The sequence below is a fragment of the Heloderma suspectum genome, chromosome 3 (genome assembly GCF_057233095.1).
Source record: "Heloderma suspectum isolate Gila_16-S chromosome 3, 16-S_ref, whole genome shotgun sequence".
Taxonomy (NCBI): domain Eukaryota; kingdom Metazoa; phylum Chordata; class Lepidosauria; order Squamata; family Helodermatidae; genus Heloderma; species Heloderma suspectum.
Window position 1 is genome coordinate 291,124,356 of NC_139460.1, and position 24,202 is coordinate 291,148,557.

A 24,202-nucleotide genomic window follows, 5' to 3' on the forward strand; every position below is an offset into this window, starting at 1 on the left:
CCCCGGTTCCATGAAGGCATGTTCACATTTGCCCACAAAAGGAATCCTCTTCCCTCTGTGCCTACCATTTCCCCTCTTTTTCTTTGAACTAGTGCGTTATGGATCCCCCCACCCCAGTTGCTTTTTGTCAGTGGCTTGATTCTTTTCTGTCAAGACAGACTGCCTTCTGACCTTTCTACAAGGCTGCAGGCTTATTCAGAAGTAAGTCCCAGAATTTAGTGGGACTCAGACCCAAACCACATGTTACTTTAAAGACTCAGCTAGCAGCTATTACTCTAAAGTAAGTGCAGGGCCTCCCTATCTGGATCAGGATCCTAGCATGGAAGAGTGGGGGGTTAACCCTTTCCGCCACGTACACACACACTGCAGTCCTAATCTGGATTAGTCCTCAGAATGCCTTTAATTTTAATTGCCAAAAAGTGATCCATTAAAACAAATGGATCATTCTGGGCAATGAAAATTATATGTATCAGACTCCCTATGTTTACTTGAGAGAGAGAGAGAGAGAGAGAGAGAGAGAGAGAGAGAAAGAAAGAAAGAAAGAAAGAGAGAGAGAAAGACGTGACTAGCTACATCTTCAAAGTTACATGTAGCTTGGCCCTTGCTCCCAAATAAGTGTGCATAAAATTGCAGCCCAAGGCCAAGTAAGCATTTTTAGAATCAGACTGTAAAAGCAACTCCAAGTCTCTTCTGCATGCTTTGTTTGCCTGTGTGAATCTTATTAATGTGAAATAGAAAGAATAGGGAGGCATGTTAAAATCAAAATCCAGGTGGATGTCATAAGGTTTACAATTACCAATGCTGAAGATGCAAAATCCTTGTAGGGTTTATAATCACCAATGCGGCAAAAAGCACCATCAGCGTTGTGTGAAAAAATCACCCAAGACAACCTTCAGAGTTGATACTACAGTTGAGTTACGCATTTGCCATGGCTGAAATTCAAATGTAGAACCTACATTATTGGCTACAATGTGCATTTGATTTAAGATTGACTCTCTTCTATTTTCTCTCCCACGTCAACAATATTCACAAGTGACGTATCTTGGAGTATGGTTATCATTTGGTCAGCCTGGCCTGCCTGGTTGTAACTTCCTAGCTGTCCCTGTAAAATGAAACAGCAAAAACGTTGTGTCTGAGCACTCTCTGTGCCTTTCTTCTCGTTCTTCTTCCCATGCCCCGTGTGAACCTTTCCTGAAACTGCTGTCTGTTCCAAATTTAATTTTCCAGCCTATATTGATGTTCCTGGACATAGATTTCCCATTCTCTTTTTTCACTGCAGTCCTGGACGCACACACACTGAACTCCATCAGAGCTACTTTTGTGTGATGCTATCTCATGCAGCTGTGATGTATGTGTATGAATACCACACAACTGTGTACTCAGAGCTGATCATGTAGTTCTTTCCCACTCAGTTTGCAACATCCTTCCCAGAAGGGTGCCAATCAGGTGGGGAAGTCCCAAGCAACTGGTCCCACCCGATTGATTACCATATTCATGCTCACATTGCAGTTGCATGGGATAACACCATGAGGAAATGGCTCTCACACAGCTTGACGTACGTATGTGCATGGTGGCCTTGTGATCCTGTCTTAAAGTCTCCAAGATAGTCTGAGATCAGCTTCAATGAATCTGCCCCAAATGGCCTTTGTTGGCCCCATTCCTGTGTGCTTTCAGACAGACGGCTTCTAGCACTAACAGTCAAAAGACACTGTGCAACTATTCCATCTTTTCTCCCTAAACTGATCTTTTGTAGTAAGAACAAAAGACAGAATCAGTTGGAAAACACAGGAAGGTTACAAATCGATGTCGTCTGGACAGCACACACCCCACAAAATTCCATGAACAAGGCACAATAAAAGCCTCGTCTGGAAGCACCCAATCACAATTTATTCCTGAAGTTGTAATTAGTTCACAGTCTGTCCAGATGCAGCTCAACACATATTTAATGCACTGCCACTGATCCAAGAGAATAAATCCACAACCTGGGTATATAAGGCTACCACAGCATTGGCTGAACTATATCATGAATTAAGCCAATTCTATTTCATCTGCAATCCAGTAAAGTGAATTGGATCTAATTTGGAGTAAGTAGAAGAAGAAAAAATTGCTATCTTGTGTAGAAAACAAACCCATGGTCCTATTTTAATCTACTTCAAATAGTTAGCAGAAATAAGTTTTGATGAAAGTATCATGTGTTTTCTTTGTTCCTGGTTACAGTGCTTTTCAGTTTCATTTTTTTAAAAAACAACAATGTACTCTGCCATTTTATATTGATCACTTAGCAACATTTCTCTTAATAAAACATTTCTCTTAATAGCTTGGTGCAAAGCATCAAGCTAAAGGCTTCTTACGTATTCTGAACAGAATCACCCTAAATTGAACTGGTATGGTATGCTCTGCTCTGCTGCATGGACAATTCAACTATTGTTGAAAAATAACCTTATCATCATTGATATAGTTAACAGCTATAACCACTTCAAAAAGTGGTCTGAGTGGTATTCTATGGATTAGGTGACTATTACTGCTGTATCAATCATTTCTACCTTTGCAGAGAGTTTCCATCCCCTGCATGCCGTGCCTGTCCTTACTATGGCAAGGGTGCTTTTGCACCCATGAGCTTGTGGCCTTTCCATAGGCATTTGGTTGGCCACTGTAGGAACAGAATTCTGCATTAGATCAGTCCTTGGTCTGAGCCATCTTCTCTTCTTCTTGTGTTATGTTTTTGCAAGGCAACATGCCTGGTGTAACATAGTGGTTAACAGCAAGAGTTTAGCTCTTTTTAGCTCAGCTGTGAACTTACTATGTGGCCTTAGGCAAGTCCCTGGAGCTGTTCACACAACATGCTAACCCACACTCAGTGGTTGAGTGTGGGTTGTTTGTTGAAACGTGGGTTAGCATGTTGTCTGAACCCAGGACATTTTCTGCACGGTAGCTTGCTAACCATGGAGTGTGGCTTGTTAACCACCTTGAACAACCCAGTAACAAACCATGGGCTCTCAAGGTGGCTTGTTTGAGGAAAAGTAAGCCACACTGCATAGTTAACAAGCCACCCTGCAGAAAATGTCCTGGGTTCAGACAACACGCTAACCCATGGTTTAACAACAACCCACACTCAACCAATGAATGTGGGTTAGTGTGTTGTGTAAACCCAGTCATTATTTCTTGGTCTCCCTCACTCCCAGTCTGTAATATGGGGGTAATAATGGTGGACCACCATTCAGGATTATTGTAAAGGTTACTGAGACCATGTCCATGAAGTGAATTAAGTGCTTTTGAAACAGCACCAAATTAATAGTAGTTATTGAAAGGGAATATTGGTAGGTGCAACTTGACATGTTACAGTGCTTTCCAGACGATAAAAAAAACTGGTGCTGCTGAAATTCTCCCTTCTACACATTCATTATAGGTAGAGGGTTCTGTTTTCTATTGCATCCAGTCATCCTACCTGAGGAAGGGCCATAGCTAAGTAGCAGAGCACATGCTTAGCATGAAAAAGGTCCAAAGTTCAAGGCCTGGGATCTCCACGTAAGGCTGGGAAAGATTCCTGTCTGAAATCCTGGAGAACCACTGCCAATCATAGTCAGCATAGGTAGTAGGTATGGATAATTTATTTTATTTATTTATTATTTATTATTAAATTTATTAATCGCCCATCTGTCTGGTCACCCAGCCACTCTGGGCGATGTACAGCATACAATAAAAGAGTTTAAAACAATAAAATTCTACAATAAAAACATTTTCTAAAATACCCTAACCCACCCCAAATGCCTGCCTGAACAACCACATTTTTAATGCACAACGGAAGCTCATTAAAGAGGGGGCATGGCGGAGTTCCCTAGGGAGGGAGTTCCACAGAGTGGGGGCCACCACAGAAAAGGCCCTCTCCCTCGTCCCCACCAGTCTAGCTGTCCTGATAAGAGTTTTGTTTCAGTTCAGTTTTGATAAGAATTTACCAAACATCTCAAAGTTCTCCCTATCTGGGACAAAAAGGACGAGGTTAAAAATAGTGGGTGAAACCAAAACTGACAGATTCATCCCTCTGGTTCCAGAGCTTTGAATGCTTTGCTCTTAAAGGTCTGGATTTGAATCCCTCTGCATTCAACCATGTTAGTGCTTAATTAAGGTTGCCACCTCTTCTGATGGGCTCATCTTTAAGAGCTGTATGGCAGGAAGGTACAATGTCCTCTCCATGCTCAGAATAGCTCTACCTATTGAGTTTGGCTAGGACAGATGGGTGAGAATTTCCTTTCTGTTTGGTTTGATAACAATTTACCAAAATTCACAGAGGCATTTTCTACAGAGGCATTTATTGTACACTTGTGATTCCTTACTCATGGTTGTTTACAGGTTCTTTAGACAGTGCTGTGATCCTCCAGTTTCGCTTCTTTTTTTAAGAGCACTTTCCCAGGGGTTTTTAGAGTGGGGAAAATGGGGTATTATTTCTGAAAGCAAAAGAACTACTTGTGTATTTGGGCTATTCTGCTATAGCACAGCACCACCTTGAGATTATATAGTGGAAAAGCAGGAAAGGAAATGCTCCTTGTGTAGAGCTTGGATCTCAATACTGCAACAAAACCAAACATAGAGACAGTGATTAACAACCTCATGTAGAAAAGCTCAAAATTCATATTCAGAAGAGAAAGAACTTGAAATTTAAAATATAAGAATGCGGGAGAAAAGGAAACTAACAGACTTACCCATCCCTAATAGACAGTCCTGAGTTAATGTACCAGTGGATTGACTTAGTATAAGTCTGTTTCTGTGAGGTCTGCCTCTGCTTTGGGACAGGCTGCAGCTGGAGGACCTTTTAAGTTAGGCAGAGAAAGCTTGGAAAATGCCAATTTAAAGGGGAATAGTTTTAACTACCTCTAACAAGACTGGAAACATCAAAAGGCTTCCCATTTTATGGATTTGGAGCCCAGACAATACATGCATCATTCATGGGAACTAACTGCCCTAGCCAAGAATGCTTGCAGCTGTAGGGAAGTGGATGCTGAAAAACAGCTCACCATCACACACCTCCCCATCCACAAGTGGGGTGGTGATGTTTTCTCCCCAAACTCACTTCCAAAGGGAACTGGTGAATATAATAAGACAGCTACGAAGTCTAACACTAACAGGTCTAACTAAAAATGAACCGATTACAGCTAATACAACAATACATAACCATTAACAAACAACATTACATCCAGAACAAAACAGAATACACAATGCTAAACCATATATGGTTTAATTCCCACGACTACGACTGCCGCCTTGGCTCTAGATGAACTTCAGACAATCTTGTCATCTTCAACATGTCTTTTGAGGGGTTTTGTAAGCTCTTGCAGATACTGTGCAATTAGTACAAAGAATGTCAAGCAGGGAGAAAGCTTGGTGGATGCCAGTTACTATTTATCAAGTGACATTAGTAGCTTACTATAGTGTGCATATAACTACCTGGGGTTGGATACAGATTTAAGCTGGATCAATTGTCCTGGTAGAAGCAGACTTGGTTGCCCCCTCCTTCTCACGGAAGCCCTTTCAGCTCCCTGCAAATGCTACACAGAGACCTGGTTCACATGATCACCACAGCCCACTGTGGCTTATTTAAACCATGGTGGGTTGCAGTGCACACAGGCACCAAGTTGCCAGTTCAAGCTGCCCATCACCGGCTTCTCATGTCATCCAAACATCTGAGCTTGTTGAGGTGCTTAAAAGAACACCCTACAGCCCTACAACAGACCATGCATGCGACCGGCATGTGCAGGGTGGTTAACAAGCCACTGTGGATTACTAACCACCCTCATGTCATGCAAACCAGCTCAGAAAGTTAGGAGATCCTACTGAATGGGGAGAGCTGTGATGTGGGGGAGGGATCCCAAAAATCATGTGGAGGGATCTTCCACAACCAGAGCCCTTCCTCTCAAGAAAGATCCACCACACACAAGCAGGTCATTTTGTATCTTTTCTGCTAAATGATGAGGAGAATTTGAGCTTGCCCAAGGTTTCTGATCAACTGTTGAAGTGTGGTATAATTTTGGGCAGGATAAGTCACAAGCTTACCAAGTGGTTACATGCTCTTGGTAAGTAACTCCTTAGTCCACAGCCCTCTGTACTCAGTGAGCTGTTGGAGCTGTTAGAGGATGAGCAATGGCTGTACATATAGAATGTCAGTAAAGTATTCTTTGGTTGCTATGACATCCATGCATATGTGTACAAATTTAAAGGAAAATGGCTTTTTCACATTCTTTCTGAACAGATATAAAACAATCAGAAACATTCAGAAGTGATTGGTTTCCTAATGGGATTTCACACATTTCAGACTGGGATGGGGCCAATTTAGAATATAGCATGAGGTTTCTAGGACAGCACAGTTCCTCACATTTTTATCTTGCCTTCTTGAGAGACTGTTTCAACTGTGTTTTCTGTGAAGATACCTAAAGAGGAGAAACAGCAGAGACAAGACTACAGGGCATCTGCTCACATCTATAAAAAGGGCCCAACTTCACAGGATGTTCAACTGAAAGGGTTGTATCCATGTTGGACGACTGAAGAAAACCAGAAGACACTGGAAAGATAGAAGATCAAGACAGATAACTAACTATACAAGAGATTCCAACACTACTTAACACTATCCTCATTCTCGTAGGATGAATTCAGACATCATCTTCATCTCATAGCATAACTGTGGTAAGGGCTACAGTGCTTAGCTGGTTGACTGATTAATTAATTACATTAACTTGTTTTAAACCTTTAGATCAACCCCAAGGCTTATAACAATTCTTGGCTGGTGGCTAATGCCAGTTACTGCCAGAGAAGGTGGTGGCCGCACAAATCCAAGTGCTATTGGATCAGACTGATTATTTGGACCCATATCAATCTGTTTTTAGACTTCATACTTAAATTACCTTGGTTGCCTTGATGTATGACCTATGCAAGGATAAGGACAAGGGGAGAGTGACCCTGCTAATTCTCCTGGATCTCTCAGCGGCTTATGATGCTTTCAAGCATAATATCCTTCTGGATAGGCTCTCTGGGTTGGGATTTGGAGGCATGGTAACATGGTGATTCCACTTCTGCCTGGAAGACCAATTCCAGAAGGTGATGGTGGTAGACTATTGCTTGGCCCCATGACATTTATCCTATGGAGTTCCACAGGGTTCTGTCTTGTCCCTCGTGCTCTTTAAGAAGTACATAAAACTGCCATGAGGGATTATTCAGGGATCTGGACTGAGGTGCCATCTGTATGTTGATGACAGCCAGTCCTATGTGTCTTTTTCATCAGACTCAGGTGAGGCAGTGGAAATGCTGAACCTGTACCTCGAATCAGTAATGGGCTGGATGAGAGATCTATAAACTGAAACTCAATAGTGATGAGGTGGAGGCTCTGTGGGCTCTGTTCATCTGTTCAGAGAAGTGGCGTTCAGACTGTTACCAGTTCAACTTGTTCTGGGTGTGGTTGCATTCACCCTAAAGGTCCACGTTCATAGACCTGGGGTACTCCTGGATCCAGCTTTGTTACTGAAGGTCCAGTTAGCTTCTGCAGCAAGGAGTGTCTTTCATCAGGTGAGACTGGTGGACCAGCTGCGGCCTGGTCAGAGTTATTCCTGCTCTGGTGACATCTCTGATTGACTACTGTAATGTATTATATGTGGGGCTGCCCTTGAAGACTGTTGGGAAATTCCAGTGAGTCCAAATACAGCCACCAGGCTGTTGACTGGGACTGGTCAGTGGAAACATAGTTTGACAATATTGAAAGAATTTCACTGGCTTCCAGTCTGTTTCCAAGCACAATTCAAAGTGCTAATGCTTGTCTTTAATGATCTACACAGCTTAGGACTCACGTACCTGAAGGAACATCTGCTCCCATACCAGCCTCCCTGCATATTGAGGTTATCTTGTGATACTCTCCTCCAATCCCCCGCTGCCATCTGAGGTGGGGAGGGGAAAGCTTCTTCCCCATCCCCACCAAGGACCTTCATTTGGAGGTATAGTCCAAAACATCTGGAGGGCACCAGGTTAGGGAAAACTCATTTCATTATGGAGAATGGGGTGGAAGGTCTGTGGATGCTTCCTGTGTCTAATTACTATCCACCCGCTAGTAGGCCAGTTATGATGGAGTCCTTAGAGAGGATATCTTCTACGGTGATCAGAGATGTCCCAGGGAAAATGTCAATTAGAAAATATGTTGATAAGTGGCTGTTAACATCTGCTAAAAATGAAGTACCAGACAGGGAATGTTGTAACTTTATGTGCATATGTATGATAAAATAAATTAGAATGAAGAAAAAACTGATCCTAAACATATATTTAAAAATATAAAAATAGCAGCATGGGGTCATAGTCCTTGCTATGCCTGGTGCTATGCCTGGACTCAGGCTTCCCACATTAAAGGAAAAGGGGAACAACAAAGGAGAATTGATTACTTTCTCATGTGGAATTGCAATCCAGAGGCAGAAACTATAGAGGACCAAACAAATGGGTGCAATCAAGGGCTTGGGAGTCATCCCAAGACTCAGGAAAGGGGGGAAGGAATTAGGCACAGAGGAGCTCCTGAATACTGACTTATCTTGGCTCCATGGTTTATCTCAAGGGCTCTGAACATGCGGAAGATAAAGATGAAAATATTATACTTCCTTCAGTTTGCTGAACTAGGGTGGTCATGCGTCCTCTTTTACAGAGGACAGTCCTCTATTTGAAAGGCTGCCAAAGGACCATCCTCTCTTTGAAGGGCTGCCCAGTCCAATTCTGGCTTAAAGATCTTGGGCAGAATCCAACGAGGCACTTATCCCCCACCAATTCTTTTCTGCCCTCTGATTCCCTTCTGCAAGCAGTGGGTCCTGCTGATTGCATTGCGTAAGTGGGACCCACTGCTTATGCAAAGAAGACTTAGCATTTCCAAGGGGAAGCCCCAAAACAAGTACAAATGCTTGTTTCTGGAAGGAGGCAGGTTGGCAGAGTTCCCTTATGTGAGCTTCGTCAACCTTCCTCCTTCCAGAAATGAGCATCTCCACTCATTTCAGGTTGCCCCAGGAGTGCTAAATCACTGTTGCACAAGTGGTGAAGGCCACTCGCATAATGGAATCAGCAGGGTACAGGAGAACCAGCAGGGACGTAAGTACCCCATTGAATTCTGCCCAAAGAACCAAAAGAACTGTTGCCCATCAACAGTTAGCAGTTGAACAGCACCTGAATGAGCAATCACACAGGTCACCTGGTCACAGACTTTCACACTATGGTGAGATGTACTGTCTTTCTATTTAAATTTTAATAATTATTTCTAAATTAACTCAATAACCTGGCACTATCCCAGGTACCATAGGATTGCACCCTTAGAATCAAAGAATTCTGAGCCCAATAATTTCTTTTTGAGTACCAGAACTGAATGGAGATTCCACACAGAAATCCACTCCTGGTTACCCCAAACTTTCTTCATTTCACTAGTATAATTGGGGAAGCAGACATTTTGTCACTTCTATTGTTAAGCAATTGTGAGTCGGGGACTTCCTGACAACATACTGCAAATCATCACCCAGAGATCTACCAGTAGATCCAGATCTAAGAACATAAGATGAGCCATCCTGGGTCAGACCCAGGATCCATCTAGTCCAGCATTCTGTTCACACAATGGCCAACCAGCTGCCCACAGGAACCCATAAGGAGGGCATGAGTGCAACAGCACCCTCCCACCCACTACTAGCTTCTGCCAACTGCTTCTTGACTGTATTGAGTGAGCAGATCCTTAAAAGTCAGTATGGCTTCTTCCAAAAGCAATAGAATTAGCCCAAATCTAGGCCAATGAAATTAAAATATATCCTGTAGAATCCACAATATTTCAAATCATGTATGAAGACATCACAGTCCAATTTTTAGGAAGCATCTGCTGTTGATCATATACACTAATAGGCATTGTAATTGTACTGTAGGCATAACAGCAGAAACCTCATATCATCCAATGAATGCCCCTGTGGATGTCAGCTGATCACCAAGCAGAAGAATTAAGATGACAGAAGTCAATTGGTGCAGAGGAAAATAAACATGAAGGCCCTGTTGCCTTTGGGCTTGGTTGCCACAGCCATTGTTCTCATGTCTGCTCGGCGTTTTGACAGGTAGAGCTTTTTTCTCTTAAACAAAAACAGGGTAGGGAAGTGTTTTTGCCTGTCCTCCTGATACACTATTCATTCCTTGATTTTATGTTCTGAAGTGCAAAGGTGTTTCGTGTGAAGCCTCAGAATGAAAAGCAAGTGAGCTTCATGAAGGACTTGGCAAGCATCATACAGGTGAGACATTGTAACATCTTGGATGCTTCCTTCCCCCTTGTGATTAGGGCCTGATTGCTAAATATCTTGTAAGAATCATCAAGGTCATTTTTTAATGCTTAACAATTACTCAAAATATTATAATAATTTTGAGTCTACCAATGTATTCAACAGCATATATAACTATGTAATAAACCCCTTGTTCAGAGACAGTTTCTGGCCATGTTTGCAATTAGTGCAGAATGGAAAACTTTCCATGGGCAGTGTCCTATGCTGCCATTGAGACCCACTGCTAGCATAACCGGGAGCTAGCCGTTCTGAAAGGAACCCAAAATGAGTGGGAACCCTTGTTTTCAGAACGGGACAGGTCAGCAGAGCTCACTTCTGCTTGTTTCCAGGGTTCCTTTACAAAGCGCTAACTCCCCGTTGCACTAGTGATGGGTCTCACTGGTGCAACAGAATGAACCAGAGCACCGCAGCCCCATCAGATAGTGGGCTATATTTACAAATGCATCTTTTAAAACAAGCGAACTAGAAACACAGATAAACAACATGATACAAGTCAAATGGGGCAACTGGAATGGATACAAATACTTGTCAAATCTCAAATCAAAGTTGTAATTACATTTTTTCAGGTGACTATCCCTAGGAAGCACAAATATTTATGTGCACAATTCTTCAAGCATACTAGAATTAGTTTGTTAATCATTTTCAGTGCCTTCCATTTAAATAAAGATATCTAAAAGGAAGTGTGTGCTGCTGAGTTGTTACAAATAATTTCTACATAAAGCTTTGAAATTGTTTGAAAATAACGTTTAAACCACGCTAACAGTGCGATCCTATATGTGTCTACTCAAAAGTAAGCCACACTGAAGTCAGTGGGAATTACATCCAGGCCAAGTGTGCATAGGATTTAAATTACAATGGATCTATCAATATATAGCATTATGCCCCAGAACTGCACATATGTTGTCTAAGAAAAGACATCCCCTTTGAACCATTCTGGATTCTACCAGTCCTTCTGGATCTGGAGCCTAGGAATGTTAGGGCTAGTTCTAGTTACCAGCGGTGAGAGGAAGGCAGCCTCCTGCTGATAGAGGCACTTGACTTCATTATAAGAATGAATTACAGAAACCCACTGTGCATAGCCCTTTGCACATACACCTCTATGATCCTAGATGCTGTTCACACAGTTAGGAACCCTGCTAAATTCAGGATCATAAGTCAGGCAAATAGAGCTTGCGAGCATACAATTGAACATGCATAAAGATCTGTCCACACCTTCAGCTAAATATGTGGAGGTTTGAAGTGGAACAATTCTGCTCCTACACATACACACATTCAGTGTTTGCATGAAAAGGAATGAACCAGGCTTTGGTTCTCCCCTCTTCCTCGCTTGTACAAGGCTTAGTAGGAAAGTTATCTATCTCTCACGGTGGCATTAATTTAAGAATCCCAGAGAGTTCAAAATCCACTCTGAAAGCATTATATTGTCATGCATACATACAAGAATTGCTCAGAACAGATTCAGAGTCTAGCAGGACCAGCCTAAGATATTTTGCTGCCGGCGAAGGCAAAGGACAAGATGGCACCCCCAACAGAGTGAAATGGCCAAGGGGCTGCTGCTACTGCCCCCTCCACAGCACCCAGCCTCTGCTGCCTGAGGTGACTGCCTCAGTCTGCCTAATGGTAGGGCCGGCTGTGGAGCCTAGAATACCTTTGAAAACCAGAGAGGAGAAATGGCCAACACTTATATAACAGTCCAACATATATAGCAGTACAGTTGCTGTTAGTTGGCTTTAGATCTTTTCACTACTCTCATCTTAGCCTAGTAAAGCCTGATTTTACCTCTGGCCACAGAATGTTTACGAGGCAAATGTAAACATACATGAAAAGGCCTGACATTTTAATGGGGCTTTTTTGACTTGTTCTATTGTGTGTTTAACAATGTTCCTTTGTAACTCAAAGTCTTTAAACACACTTTACCAGAAGGGAACCAAATAAGAACAAAAAACCTTGAAATCATAATCGGCCTGGTCTTACAGCCCCATAAATTTTTCCTCCATCCTTTCCCTACTGACAGTTGTTAGTATAATGCAGGACTCAGCCCTGCATTTTCAGTACCAGGTTCCATTCCAAGAAAACACAAACTGGCATATCAGTGCATTTTAATGGGTCTTTCTTCAAAAAAAGCAGAAAGTCATTTTCAGCTTCTGCTTATGCCTTTTCTAGACACTGCCATTCTACGGTGATGTGCCTACAAGATGGGATCATCCTCTTCTGTGGGAACATAATAATGGCCCAATTCAAGCATACTGCTAAACCAGGAGTGCAGAAGCTCAGGCCCAGGGGCCAAATCCAGCCCACCTGAGGTCCCAATGCAGCCCTCTGGGGTTACCCAGATGCCCACACTCTTCCCCTGGTCCCACCCCCTTTCCCCAAACACCCATCATTTGGTGGTTTCACAGCTTTTGTGCAATTTTTTCCCATTCAAAAAGGTCGAAACGCCTCTCCTAAGGCTTAGTTCCTGGCAGGAAGAGCTACAAGCTACAATATACCGATATTTTTGGCCCTTCCTGTTTTGGCCTTGGTGCCACCCTCCACTGGAATGTGGCCCCCAACAGCTTCTCCAAAATGGAGTTTGGCCCTCAGACTGAAAGAGATTCAACACCCCTGTACTAAACCATAGTTTACCACTCCACTAAAAAGCCTGTGCATGTTTCAGGCTCAAGTGCTCCCCCGCACACTTCTCTGATGCACATCCACGTCTTGGTTCAAATTAATCAGTTTGTCATTTTGTCCCAACTGGGAATTTCAGTTGGTTTAAACTATAGGGTATCGCAGGGAGGGGGAACCTCCAGCCTGTAAGCCAGATGTAAGCCAAACATCTCAGTCTAGACCTTCAGACTGTGCCCAGACCATGTCCCTCTCTCCTCAAGCCACACTCCCTCACCAGCCTCACTCCAGGTGATTTACTCCTTCCTGCTCTGTTCCTAAACTACAAAGCCAATGGAAGGAACTTTTTACAAGTTAGAGAAGGAAAATGCCAGGAAGGAAATGTTTCTCCCCACCCCCGCTCACTCCCACCCCAGTCGCATACTGAACAAAGGCAAGAGTCACATCTGTAACTCTACCCATTTGGGGGTCTGGTCCCACCCACTTTGGGCATGCCAACTGCTGGAATGTGGGCCCTGACAGGTTTTGACTGAGGTAATGTGGACCTTGACAGGAAAAAGGTTCCCAACCCTGGTATATTGGAACAAGCCAGGAACAGAAATCACAGCTTGAAATTGGCTTGTTTCAATAATCCATAATGTAAACCAATCACAGTTTGCCCTTGTCAGATAGAACAACAAACTGCAGTTAGTTTAAACCCAGAAGTGGATGTTTCTGACTACCTCCTCATAATCTCCCCAGGGGAGGGAAGGGGGAGTGTGTGAGCTCGCGGCTTTCTCAGGCCCATTAGCATGGTGCTAGGGATGCTAGCGGGTTTTGTTTGGTCTGCATTTCTATGCCAACTAACCTGATTGGACTAATGCACAGACCAGAAAGCAGTAATCCTTCAGTTTTTGTGTTTTTCTTAATGTTTTGATACAGTTCTCAGCTAAAAAAAAAAAACCCTTACCAAAATGCATATAAAATATGTTTTTTGTTTATTCATTCAGTCGCTTCTGACTCTTTGTGACTTCATGGATCAGCCCACGCCAGAGCTTCCTATCGGCCGTCGCCACCCCTAGATCACCCAAGGTCGAGTCCGTCACCTCCAGAATATCACCCATCCATCTTGCCCTTGGTCGGCCCCTCTTCTTTTTGCCTTCCACTTTCCCTAGCATCAGCATCTTCTCCAGGGTATCCTGTCTTCTCATGATGTGGCCAAAGTACTTCAGTTTTGCCTTTAATATCATTCCCTCAAGTGAGCAGTCTGGCTTTATTTCCTGGGCTATGGACTGGTTTGATCTTCTGGCAGTCCAAGGCACTCTCAGAATTTTCCTCCAACACCACAGATCAAAAGCATCTATGTTCCTTTGCTCAGCCTTCCTTATGGTCCAGCTCTCTCAGCCATAGGTTACTACGGGGAATACCATTGCTTTAACTATGCGGACCTTTGTTGTCAGTGTGATGTCTCTGCTCTTCACTATTTTATCAAGATTTGTCATTGCTGTCCTCCCAAGAAGTAAACGTCTTCTGATGTCCTGGCTGCAGTCTGCAGTAATCTTGGCGCCTAGAAAGACAAAGTCTGTCACTGCCTCCACGTTTTCTCCCTCTATTTGCCAGTTATCAATCAAGCTGATTGCCATAATCTGGGGGGGGGGGGTAGGTTTAACTGCAACTCAGCTTTTGCACTTTCTTCTTTCACCTTCGTCATAAGGTTCCTCAGCTCCTCCTCGCTTTCAGCCATCAAAGTGGTATCATCTGCATATCGGAGATTGTTAATGTTTCTTCCAGCGATTTTAACTCCAGCCTTGGATTCATCAAGCCCAGCAAGTCGCATGATGTGTTCTGTGTACAGGTTGAATAGATAGAGTGAGAGTATACAACCCTGCCGTACTCCTTACCCAATCTTGAACCAGTCCGTTGTTCCATGGTCTGTTCTTACCATTGCTACTTGGTCATTATACAGATTCCTCAGGAGCCAGACAAGATGACTTGGTATCCCCATACCACCAAGAACTTGCCACAATTTGTTATGATCCACACAGTCAAAGGCTTTAGAATAGTCAATAAAACGGAAATAGATGTTTTTCTGAAACTCCCTGGCTTTCTCCACTATCCAGTGGCAATTTGGTCTCTAGTTCCTCTGCCTTTTCTAAACCCAGCTTGTACATCTGGCAATTCTCGTTCCATGAATTGCTGGAGTCTACCTTGCAAGATCTTGAGCATTACCTTACTGGCATGTGAAATAATTGCCACTGTTCGATAGTTTGAACATTCTTTAGTGTTTCCCTTTTTTGGTATGGGGACATAAGTTGATTTTTTCCAATCTGGTGGCCATTCTTGTGTTTTCCAAATTTGCTGGCATATGGCATGCATCACCTTGACAGCATCATCTTGCAAGATTTTAAACAGTTCAGCTGGGATACCGTCGTCTCCTGCTGCCTTGTTATTAGCAATGCTTCTTAAGGTCCATTCAACCTCACTCTTCAGGATGTCTGGCTCTAACTCACTGACCACACCGTCAGATCTATCCCCAATATTATTATCCTTCCTATACAAAACTTCCGTATATTCTTGCCACCTTTTCTTGATCTCTTCTGCTTCTGTTAGGTCCTTGCCATCTTTGTTTTTGATCATACCCATTGTTGCCTGGAATTTACCTCCGGATGTTTCTAATTTTCTGCAAGAAGTCTCTTGTCCTTCCTATTCTATTATCTTCTTCCACTTCCGCACATTGCTGGTTTAAAAATAATTCCTTATCTCTTCTGGCTAACCTCTGGAATTTTGCATTTAATTGGGCATATCTCCCCCTATCACTGTTGCCTTTTGCTTTCCTTCTTTCTTGGGCTGCTTCTAGTGTCTCAGCAGACAGCCATCTTGCCTTCTTGGTTTTCTTTTTCTTTGGGATGTTTTTTGTTGCCGCCTTCTGAACAATGTTGTGAACTTCTGTCCATAGTTCTTCCGGGATCCTATCTACTAAATCTAGTCCCTTAAATCTATTCTTCACCTCCACTGCATATTCATTAGGGAATATTAGTGAGCTCATATCTAACTGATCTGTGGGTCTTCCCTATTCTCTTTAGTCTGATTCTAAATTGTGCAATAAGAAGTTCGTGATCTGAAGTACAGTCAGCTCCAGGTCTTGTTTTTACCAACTGTATAGAAGTCTACCACCTTTGGGTACAAAGGATGTAGTCAATCTGATTTCGATGTCGACCGTCTGGTGAAGTCCATGTATAAAGTCATCTCTTAGGTTGTTGGAAGAGAGTGTTTGTTATGCACAGTGAGTTGTCTTGGCAAAATTCTATCAGCCTATGTCCCGCTTCATTTTGTTCTCCCAGACCACACTTGCCTGTAATTCCAGGTGTCGTTTGACTACCCACCTTAGCATTCCAGTCTCCTGTAATGAAAATAACATCTTTTTTTGGCGTATTATCCAGTAGGTGCCGCAGATCCTCATAGAACTGATCTACTTCTGCTTCTTCAACATCTGTGGTTGGGGCATATATTTGGATCACTGTGATGTTAAATGGCTTACCCTGAATTTGAATTGAGATCATTCTATCATTTTTTGGATTGTATCCAAGCACTGCTTTAGCCTCTTTATTATTAATTATGAAGGCTACTCCATTTCTTCTGTGGTCCTCTCGTCCACAGTAGTAGATCTGGTGGTCATTTGATGTGAAGTCGCCCATTCCAGTCCATTTCAGTTCACTGACACCCCAAATGTCTATATTTAATCTTGACATCTCTCCAATAACCACATCCAATTTGCCCTGGCTCATAGATCTTACATTCCAGATTCCTATGGTGTGTTGATCTTTAGAACATCGGATTTGTCGTTCACCACCAGCACCGTCGGCAGCTAGCCGTCCTTTCAGCTTTGAGCTAGCTGCGTCATCACATCTGGGGCTAGTTGAACTTATCCTCTGTTCCTCCCCAGTAGCATTTTGACCATCTTCTGACCTGGGAGTCCCATCTTCTGATAGTATACCGACATATCTCTGGTTGTACTGATCCATTTAGTTTTCATGGCAAGAATACTGGGGTGGGTTTAGGGGTGGACGAAAGTCCCTTACCTGTCCTCGAAGGATGTTCGCGGTGGGGGGGAGGCGCTTCGCTGCTCCCCCCGCGAAGTTCAGGCCGGGGGGGGAGGCTTCCCGCCTCGCCCGGCCGCGAACTCGAAAGTTTTAAAAAAAAAAAAACACCCCCTGATAGGCTACGTGACGATTAACGTAGCCTATCATGGCTAGATCTGCAAAGTCAGCCGTGATAGGCTATGTTAATTGTCACGTAGCCTATCACGGGTAACTTAAAAAAAAAAAAAGCACGTACGCTAATGGCGGCCCTCATAGGGAGCCGCCATTCGCGTTCCTTATTTAGTCGCTGTAGTCTACGTAAATGTTTACGTAGACTACGGCGAAAATAAGGGCAACGCAAATAGCCAGTGTGGTGTAGTGGGAGAGCCAGTGTGGTGTAGTGGCTAGAGTGCTGGACTGGGAGTCGGGACATCCGGGTTCTAGTCCCCACTCAGCCATGGAAGCTCACTGGGTGACTTTGGGCCAGTCACAGACTCTCAGCCCAACCCACCCCACAGGGTTGTTGTTGTGAGGATAAAATGGAGAGGAGGAGGAGGATGTACACCGCCTTGAGTTCCTTGGAGGAAAAAAGGCGGGATATAAATGTAATAAATAAATAATAAATAAATAAATATCAGGGGGCGTTTCTTTTTTTTTTGCTTTTATTGCAATGGCGGTGGCGGCAGCCGGTCAAAAGACCGGCTGCCGCTCCCGCCCCACTCGAACACCCGCCGAACCGCCGGCCGGACCCGCCGCCAGGAGGGACATTCGGCGAAGGTAAGTCCCGTCCCGGGGGGGGTGCGGGGGGCGGGGGGGTTCGGCGGATTTCTCCCTGAAACTTGTTCGGGGGGCCAAACACGTTGGCGCTCGGCCCCCCGAAGTTTCGGGGAGAAATTCTCCGCCATCCCTAGGTGGGTTGCCGTTACCTTCCCCAGGAATTGTATTTAGTCTGACCTCTCTGCCATGACCTTCCCATCTTGGGTGCCCTTTCACGGTTTAGCTCATGGCGTCATTGAGGTGCTCAAGCTCCAGCACCATGACAAGGTAACGATCTCCTTTGCTGAGATAAAATACGTATTTAGGTTAAAATGTGTACCAAATGCATGTTTTCTGTGGGAAAGTATGTTAAAAAATAATGCAAATTTTGGTGTTCATGTGCTTTTAAAAAAAAATCACTGAGTCATGAGGAACCAGGATGACAAATATGAAACTGACATGGCCTGGAAATAGACCATCTGTCCATCCTTACATATTGCTAAACTATGGTTTAGCATCAGGTCTGAACTGGGCCAATGAATTTGCATTATTAATCCCTTCATATGAGACAGAAGCTTTGCTTTTCCCATCTGCTCATGGGGAAGGAGGTATTCTCAAAAATTCAGTCTGAGCTTACACCAGTGGTGATACAGTAGAGAACCAAATCCCAGAAGAATGGATAATTAAGTCTTCAGAGTATGCACACAAATCTGAGTTAGTTTTATTCTCAGAAACAGAGCAGAACAGAGATATGTATCAAAAAGATGCCCAGCAAAAGCATTTCTTTTTGACACTATTTCCACATTGATGTTGACTTCAGTAATGAGTGCTTTGCATTTCTTCCTGCACAGCTCGACTTTTGGTATCCAGACACGGCATTGCATATAGTCAGCCAGATGGAAGTGGATTTCCATGTCAGCGCTGATCAGACCAAACATGTCGAGACTCTCATGGAGCAGAACGACATGCATTATGAGTAGGTTATACTTATCTATTTCTCCAGGCTGTTGCTAGCCACTTTGAAAATTGTGTCAAGACTGCAAGTGGGACTTTTTAAATAAAAGGTAAAGACCTTTGCAACATTTCTGTAACTGTCTCTTTACCAGCATGTTGCAACTGATCCATCCCTTATTGCAGGAACCTACACTCATAGTTGAAACTGCTGAAACTCCTAGTTAGAAACTGTTCTGCTAAAACTGTTCTCCTAGTTAGAGCAGCATTGGTGAAAGACCAAGTCACCTGGCTTGTACAATTATCCGTTTCCAGGTATGGCACAGCATGGCTACATGAGCCAAATGTGGTCAGCACTGAACCCTACAGAGCTGCCACACAAAAGATGTCAGAGGGTGGCGACAACAGAGAGGGCTTTTTTGGCAGTGGCCCCCCAGCTCTAGAATTATCTTCAAGGGAAGCTCACCTGGTGCCTACATTGCAATCTTGTCTGACCCACACTAGGATTTCTACACCAACCTAAAATCCTGCATTTAAAATGGGGCTTTCCACTTCCATTTTAAATGCAGAATCACAACTGATTCCCTTTACATTTGCTTCCTTCTCTGTAGATGGCTGTTCCCATAGCGTTATGTTTCCATGAAGAGGCATTACACACGCTCCAGGTTCAGCAATACTTGCTCCTGGGCTCCTGCCCCTTTCCCTCCCCTTGCACATTACTGGTGGATGGGGACTGACACACGGACAGCCCCCCCGCAACCTCCCTGGGCCCCGCCTCCCACTTCCATGCTTTTGGCCGGTCCCTGCTGCTCAGCCCCCCTGCTGCTCCTCTGCTCTGCTGTCCCCCCGCCCCACCACCACGCTCTGCCGCTCTGTTTTGAACAGGCAGGCTGAAAATGGCGAGGAGCCAAAATGGCTGAGGCACAGGAAGGCTGAATGCCCATCAGACCTTCGTCACCACCTTCGACATCATGACCATGCCTGCAACAACCACACTCAGTGCTTCATTCACGCTAGGGGAGAAATACACGGGAAGGACATGGCACTCCATTTGCGCATATCTGGAAAAATACCCCATTTTTTCCATTTGAGGAAAGCACCAGATAGGTGGGGGAAAATAGTGGAATAATGACTGGACAACAATGATGTCATGTAATGGACCATTATTATTATTATTATTATTCATTATTGTGAATGCACAATAAACTTGAGGTGTAGAGATTTTTCTGTTCTCCCAAGCTTTTAAAGTATTTCACTCTTTCTAATGTTTAAGATCCGCTATTTTAATCCCTGCCGTGTGGTTTTAATTCTTGTATCTGGTGGTGATCTTATTTTTTGCATCTGTATTATATTTTATGCTGTGTCAACATGTCTACTGATTTTATGCTGTGTTACTGTTTTTATTGTGATTTTATTATGTTTTTATTACTTTTAAATTATACTAAACAGTTCCTAGAGAAATGTATTTTATGAGACATTTAATACATAAAATTAAATAAATAAAAGATTATCCTTCACCTATGATATTCATGCAATAGTCCCACTGAAGTCAATGGTCAATGGTATTTATTAGCCATCCGTAGATAGTGAGCGGCAGGAGATTACACTTTAAGGGCGTATCCACACTGCACACTTCAACTGCTTTTCATTCTCTCTTCTCAGGGGATCCTGGATACTGCAGAGACTGTTGTTGGAGGAAGGGGGAAGAAAATCCTTACTCCTTCACCAAACTACAATTCCTAGTATTCTCTGGCAGCAGCCATGACAGTTAAAGTGGCATAAAAGTTACATAAGTCTGTAGTTGTCTTAATATGTCCTCTGAGTATGCATTTCACAGGATAGTGCATTTTGAGTTATACATGATGCAGCACATTTTCTCTTCTTACTTCATTAGCTACCGAATCACAGTCCAAGACCCTTGCATATGTTCTTATTTGGTTTGTGTTCTGGAATTAGAAAGACCTTATGGCTCATCTCAGATAAACCATGTGTCTTCTGTCCTCAGTGGCCTTGATGCAGCTCAAGTCAGTTGCAGCTAAAATCCCATTGAAACCAATGATTTTTAGATTAAAAGAGGTTCATGTTCTGCAAGCCTCATACATTAATAAATGCAAGATAAGTGCTACAAAATAAACTCAAATCTGTAAGTACACTGTGCATACCTGAGAATTTCCTTATAGCAAATATGTTTTTGTTGTTGTTTTGGATCACCTAGAATTTTATTTCAAAACCTTCAAGAAGACATTGAAAAACAACTTGACAACGAGAGGAATGCTGCTGGCAGATACAGTTATACAAAATATAATGAATGGCACAAGGTACAGCATACATTCAATGGGCTGAAAAGGAAGTGCTCTCTAGCTCTATCTATGGTTGGATACAGAGGGAATACTAGGAATACTAGTATACTAGGGAATACTAGGGAATACAGAGGGAATACTAGGCCAGTTCTCACTCATTTTGTGTTGTATGTGGGTATGCGTACCTCCATGAAAGTTACATCTGAACACTGTCAAGTATGAAGGGTGTATGTAGCACAGGGTTGATTTGCCATTAGGCAGAGTGAATCAGCCACCAGAAGATTGGTGGCCGGGGGAAAGGGGATGGGTCTGGGAAAAGAGGCCATGGAAATCGGGGGAACCCTAGAGAGCCTGACTGGGACCCCAGGTGGGCTGGATTTAGCCGCTGGTTCTGAGCTTCTGCATGCCCGACTTACAGGCTATGCCAATGCCATACCAAACAGACCCTTCTCTTGGCAGCTTTCCCAGTCACATGAACACAGCATACACACATGTAGTTTGTGTGTGTATGGGCTCTTGTTCTTCAAAGGGAGGTAAGGTTGCCAGTGTTTTTACAGGCTTCTGCTCTTCTGCCTTTAACAGCAGCTTGATCTGAAGACATTAGCAGGTGACAATTCTTATTGCCATGCTGTAAAAAGTGCCAGCTGCTGATTTCTGCAGATCAGCCTGCTGATAAAGGCGCCAGAGCGGGCCAAGCAATTTTTCTGGTAATTTAGCAACCGTAAATGAATGACTGGAAGCTGCAGAAGGTACAGTCTTTTAGGGTGTGCTAGAACAGCTTTCCCCAACCTGATGCCCTCCAAATGTGTTGGACTATAACTCCCATCATTCCTAGCCAGCTAGAAGTAATGGGACCACTTGCTATTCCCATCACGATTTTAAACTAAACTTCAGTTGCAATCAGAAAATCATCTGTCAGCCATTTTATCCTCTGCTAGGACAGCAATTGTAGTTTATTGTTTAATTCAGATTTCGGCATGGACTGCCAGAATTGTGAAAAAGAATCCAACACTGGTTTCTCGCATCCAGATTGGAAACACCTTTGAAAATCGACCCATGTACATCCTTAAGGTACAAAGTTCATTTCAGGACGATATCCATTCTTATTCATGTTTACTCCTAAGTACATTACCGGTGGAATTCCCTGCCAAGGGAGGCTAGCCTGGCTCTCTCTCTCTTTCTCTTTGCTGGCCTTCTGCCAGCAGGCAAAGACTTTTTATTCAAGCAGGCCTTTGGTATGTAAACTTGTCTGCTAGGCTGGGTGCTGTTTTTATTCTTATTGTTGTGTTTTAATTGTTTTTAATGTATTTGTTTAATTATTATTTTAATGAAGTTTTTATTTTATTTTTAAGTTTTTAGTTCCTACAATTGTAAGTCACCTTGGGTAAAAAGGCAGGGTTCAAATCAAATCAATACATTTAACAGACTCTGTTGGGCTTGCTCCATAGTAAGTGTTTAGAGTTTGCACAGTGTCAACTTCTGCTGTTTAAATGTGACATTTTATTTCTGTGAAAATCTCGGAATGGAGTTGGCCCATCTGCAAGGAGTAGTTATATAACTATAACTATAACTATAACTAACTATAACTATAACTACACACACACACACGATATAGATATAGCCATACCGCCTTAAAAATTGTTCCTCACTTTGGGAAATGTTTCAAAAGCAGGTTGGCAATCAAAGCAGTATGGAAAAGGCCATCTTCATGGATTGTGGAATTCATGCACGAGAATGGATTTCACCTGCCTTTTGCCAGTGGTTTCTGAAAGAGGTTAGTTAACTTCTTTTTAGTACTACTTAGTATTACTTTTTCTACCATTAGTTAGAGGCTGAATTTTAGAAAGTTTCCTTTCCTGCGTGACACCTAGCAACAGGGGTCAATCCCAATCTTATGAATTTGCTTATAATGTCACAGTGGAAGACCCATTGCATCCCAGGTCATGGTCTGAAAGCACATCAGGCCGCCAACTTGCTGAAGCTAAGCAGGTCTAGGTCTGATCAGTGCTTGGAGGGGAGACCACCTGGGAACCACATGTAGCCACCTTGAGTTCCATGATGGGAAAAAGGTGGGATATAAATGTAATAAATAAATAAATAAATTTGGGGGGAAATACCACAGTCGCTTTTCTGCCATTTAACCAACTGTGAATCACCTCAATCCTGTTTAGCCAAGTATCAGGATCAGGCCCAGGCTCCCTGATTTGTTTTCTGACTTGGATTCAGAGTTGGAGGTGGAGCTAGAAGAAGCCTAGCCTGGACAGGGAGCAGGGGAGGAAATTCTCCAAGATTCTCTAGGACTCAGTGAAGAACCTTCCCATAGGCTTACTAACCAGGAGAACTAGGCTCAGAGACCTTCTTCCCTGCTCCCCATGGTAAACTGGTCTCTGTTGGAAGGGGAGGAAGGACCGGCATTGACAGGTGCCAGAGCTCACTAGCAAATTAAGTGGGTGGAGATGAGAGAAGGTGGGAGGTGTTCCACCAGAGTGGCAGCACATCAGAAGTTGCATCGAGAGGGCCCTCCCTAAAGGGAGGAGGTCAGAAATGGTGACAAATCTGTAAAAGCATGGTGAAAGATCTGTTCAGTAGTTGAAAGGTAACTGTCCTGTTTCAGTAGTTCTCTTAACAAAAGCTTTAATTGATTAATTAGGCCCAGAGTGAAGAGGTCTTAGTAACTGAATAAAGAGCTTGTGGATTGCTAAGTGAGTCTCTGTTGCTTTACTGCTCTGTGGGAGGGCTTGGAACCCATGATACCAAGTGAGATATCAGTGTGAAGTTGATACTTTGCCTATAGATCTGTTTTAGAAAAGTGATCCATAAAGATTCGGATGTAGAATACATCCTACAGAGGATCTGTTATGATGAAGAATGGTGAACTGGGAGGGCTATTCTGTGCTGATTCCTGGGAGTAAGCATCATTGAGCAAAGAGGGACTTACTTCTGAGAAGTATACTTACTCTATATACTTCTTATATAGGATTGCACTGTAAATTAGTTTAATTCTTAAGTAAAACTAACTTCCAAATCCACCACTGTATCATCAGGCCACCACAACCTATGGAAAGGATGAGAATATGACAAATATACTGGACAATATGAACTTCTACATCCTTCCCGTATTCAACATAGACGGCTATATCTGGAGTTGGACTCAGGTACCGTGCATAACTTTTAGCAGCAAAATTAAGGTCACCCAGTGATCTATAGATGTGTCACCCAG

General features: G+C 43.2%; 1 protein-coding gene across 7 annotated transcripts in view; it reads left to right on the top strand.

Moving 5' to 3' along the window:
- The window catches only part of LOC146351408 (mast cell carboxypeptidase A-like), a 53,314-nt gene that overhangs the window by 22,296 nt on the left and 6,816 nt on the right, over positions 1 to 24,202 (top strand). Inside the window, exons 1-9 of one of the 7 annotated variants that reach the window (XM_084847245.1) lie at positions 12 to 3,596; positions 6,416 to 6,672; positions 9,909 to 10,091; positions 10,187 to 10,262; positions 18,583 to 18,707; positions 20,898 to 21,000; positions 21,952 to 22,053; positions 22,652 to 22,756; positions 24,027 to 24,137. In XM_084847245.1, the coding sequence (XP_084703371.1) occupies positions 10,021 to 10,091; positions 10,187 to 10,262; positions 18,583 to 18,707; positions 20,898 to 21,000; positions 21,952 to 22,053; positions 22,652 to 22,756; positions 24,027 to 24,137 (693 nt within the window). In that variant the 5' untranslated portion in view covers positions 12 to 3,596; positions 6,416 to 6,672; positions 9,909 to 10,020. Of the gene's footprint in view, positions 1 to 11; positions 6,673 to 9,908; positions 10,092 to 10,186; positions 10,263 to 18,582; positions 18,708 to 20,897; positions 21,001 to 21,951; positions 22,054 to 22,651; positions 22,757 to 24,026; positions 24,138 to 24,202 lie in introns of those variants that run through there. The other 6 variants (XM_084847248.1, XM_084847247.1, XM_084847246.1 and 3 more) reach the window with 6 other exon arrangements.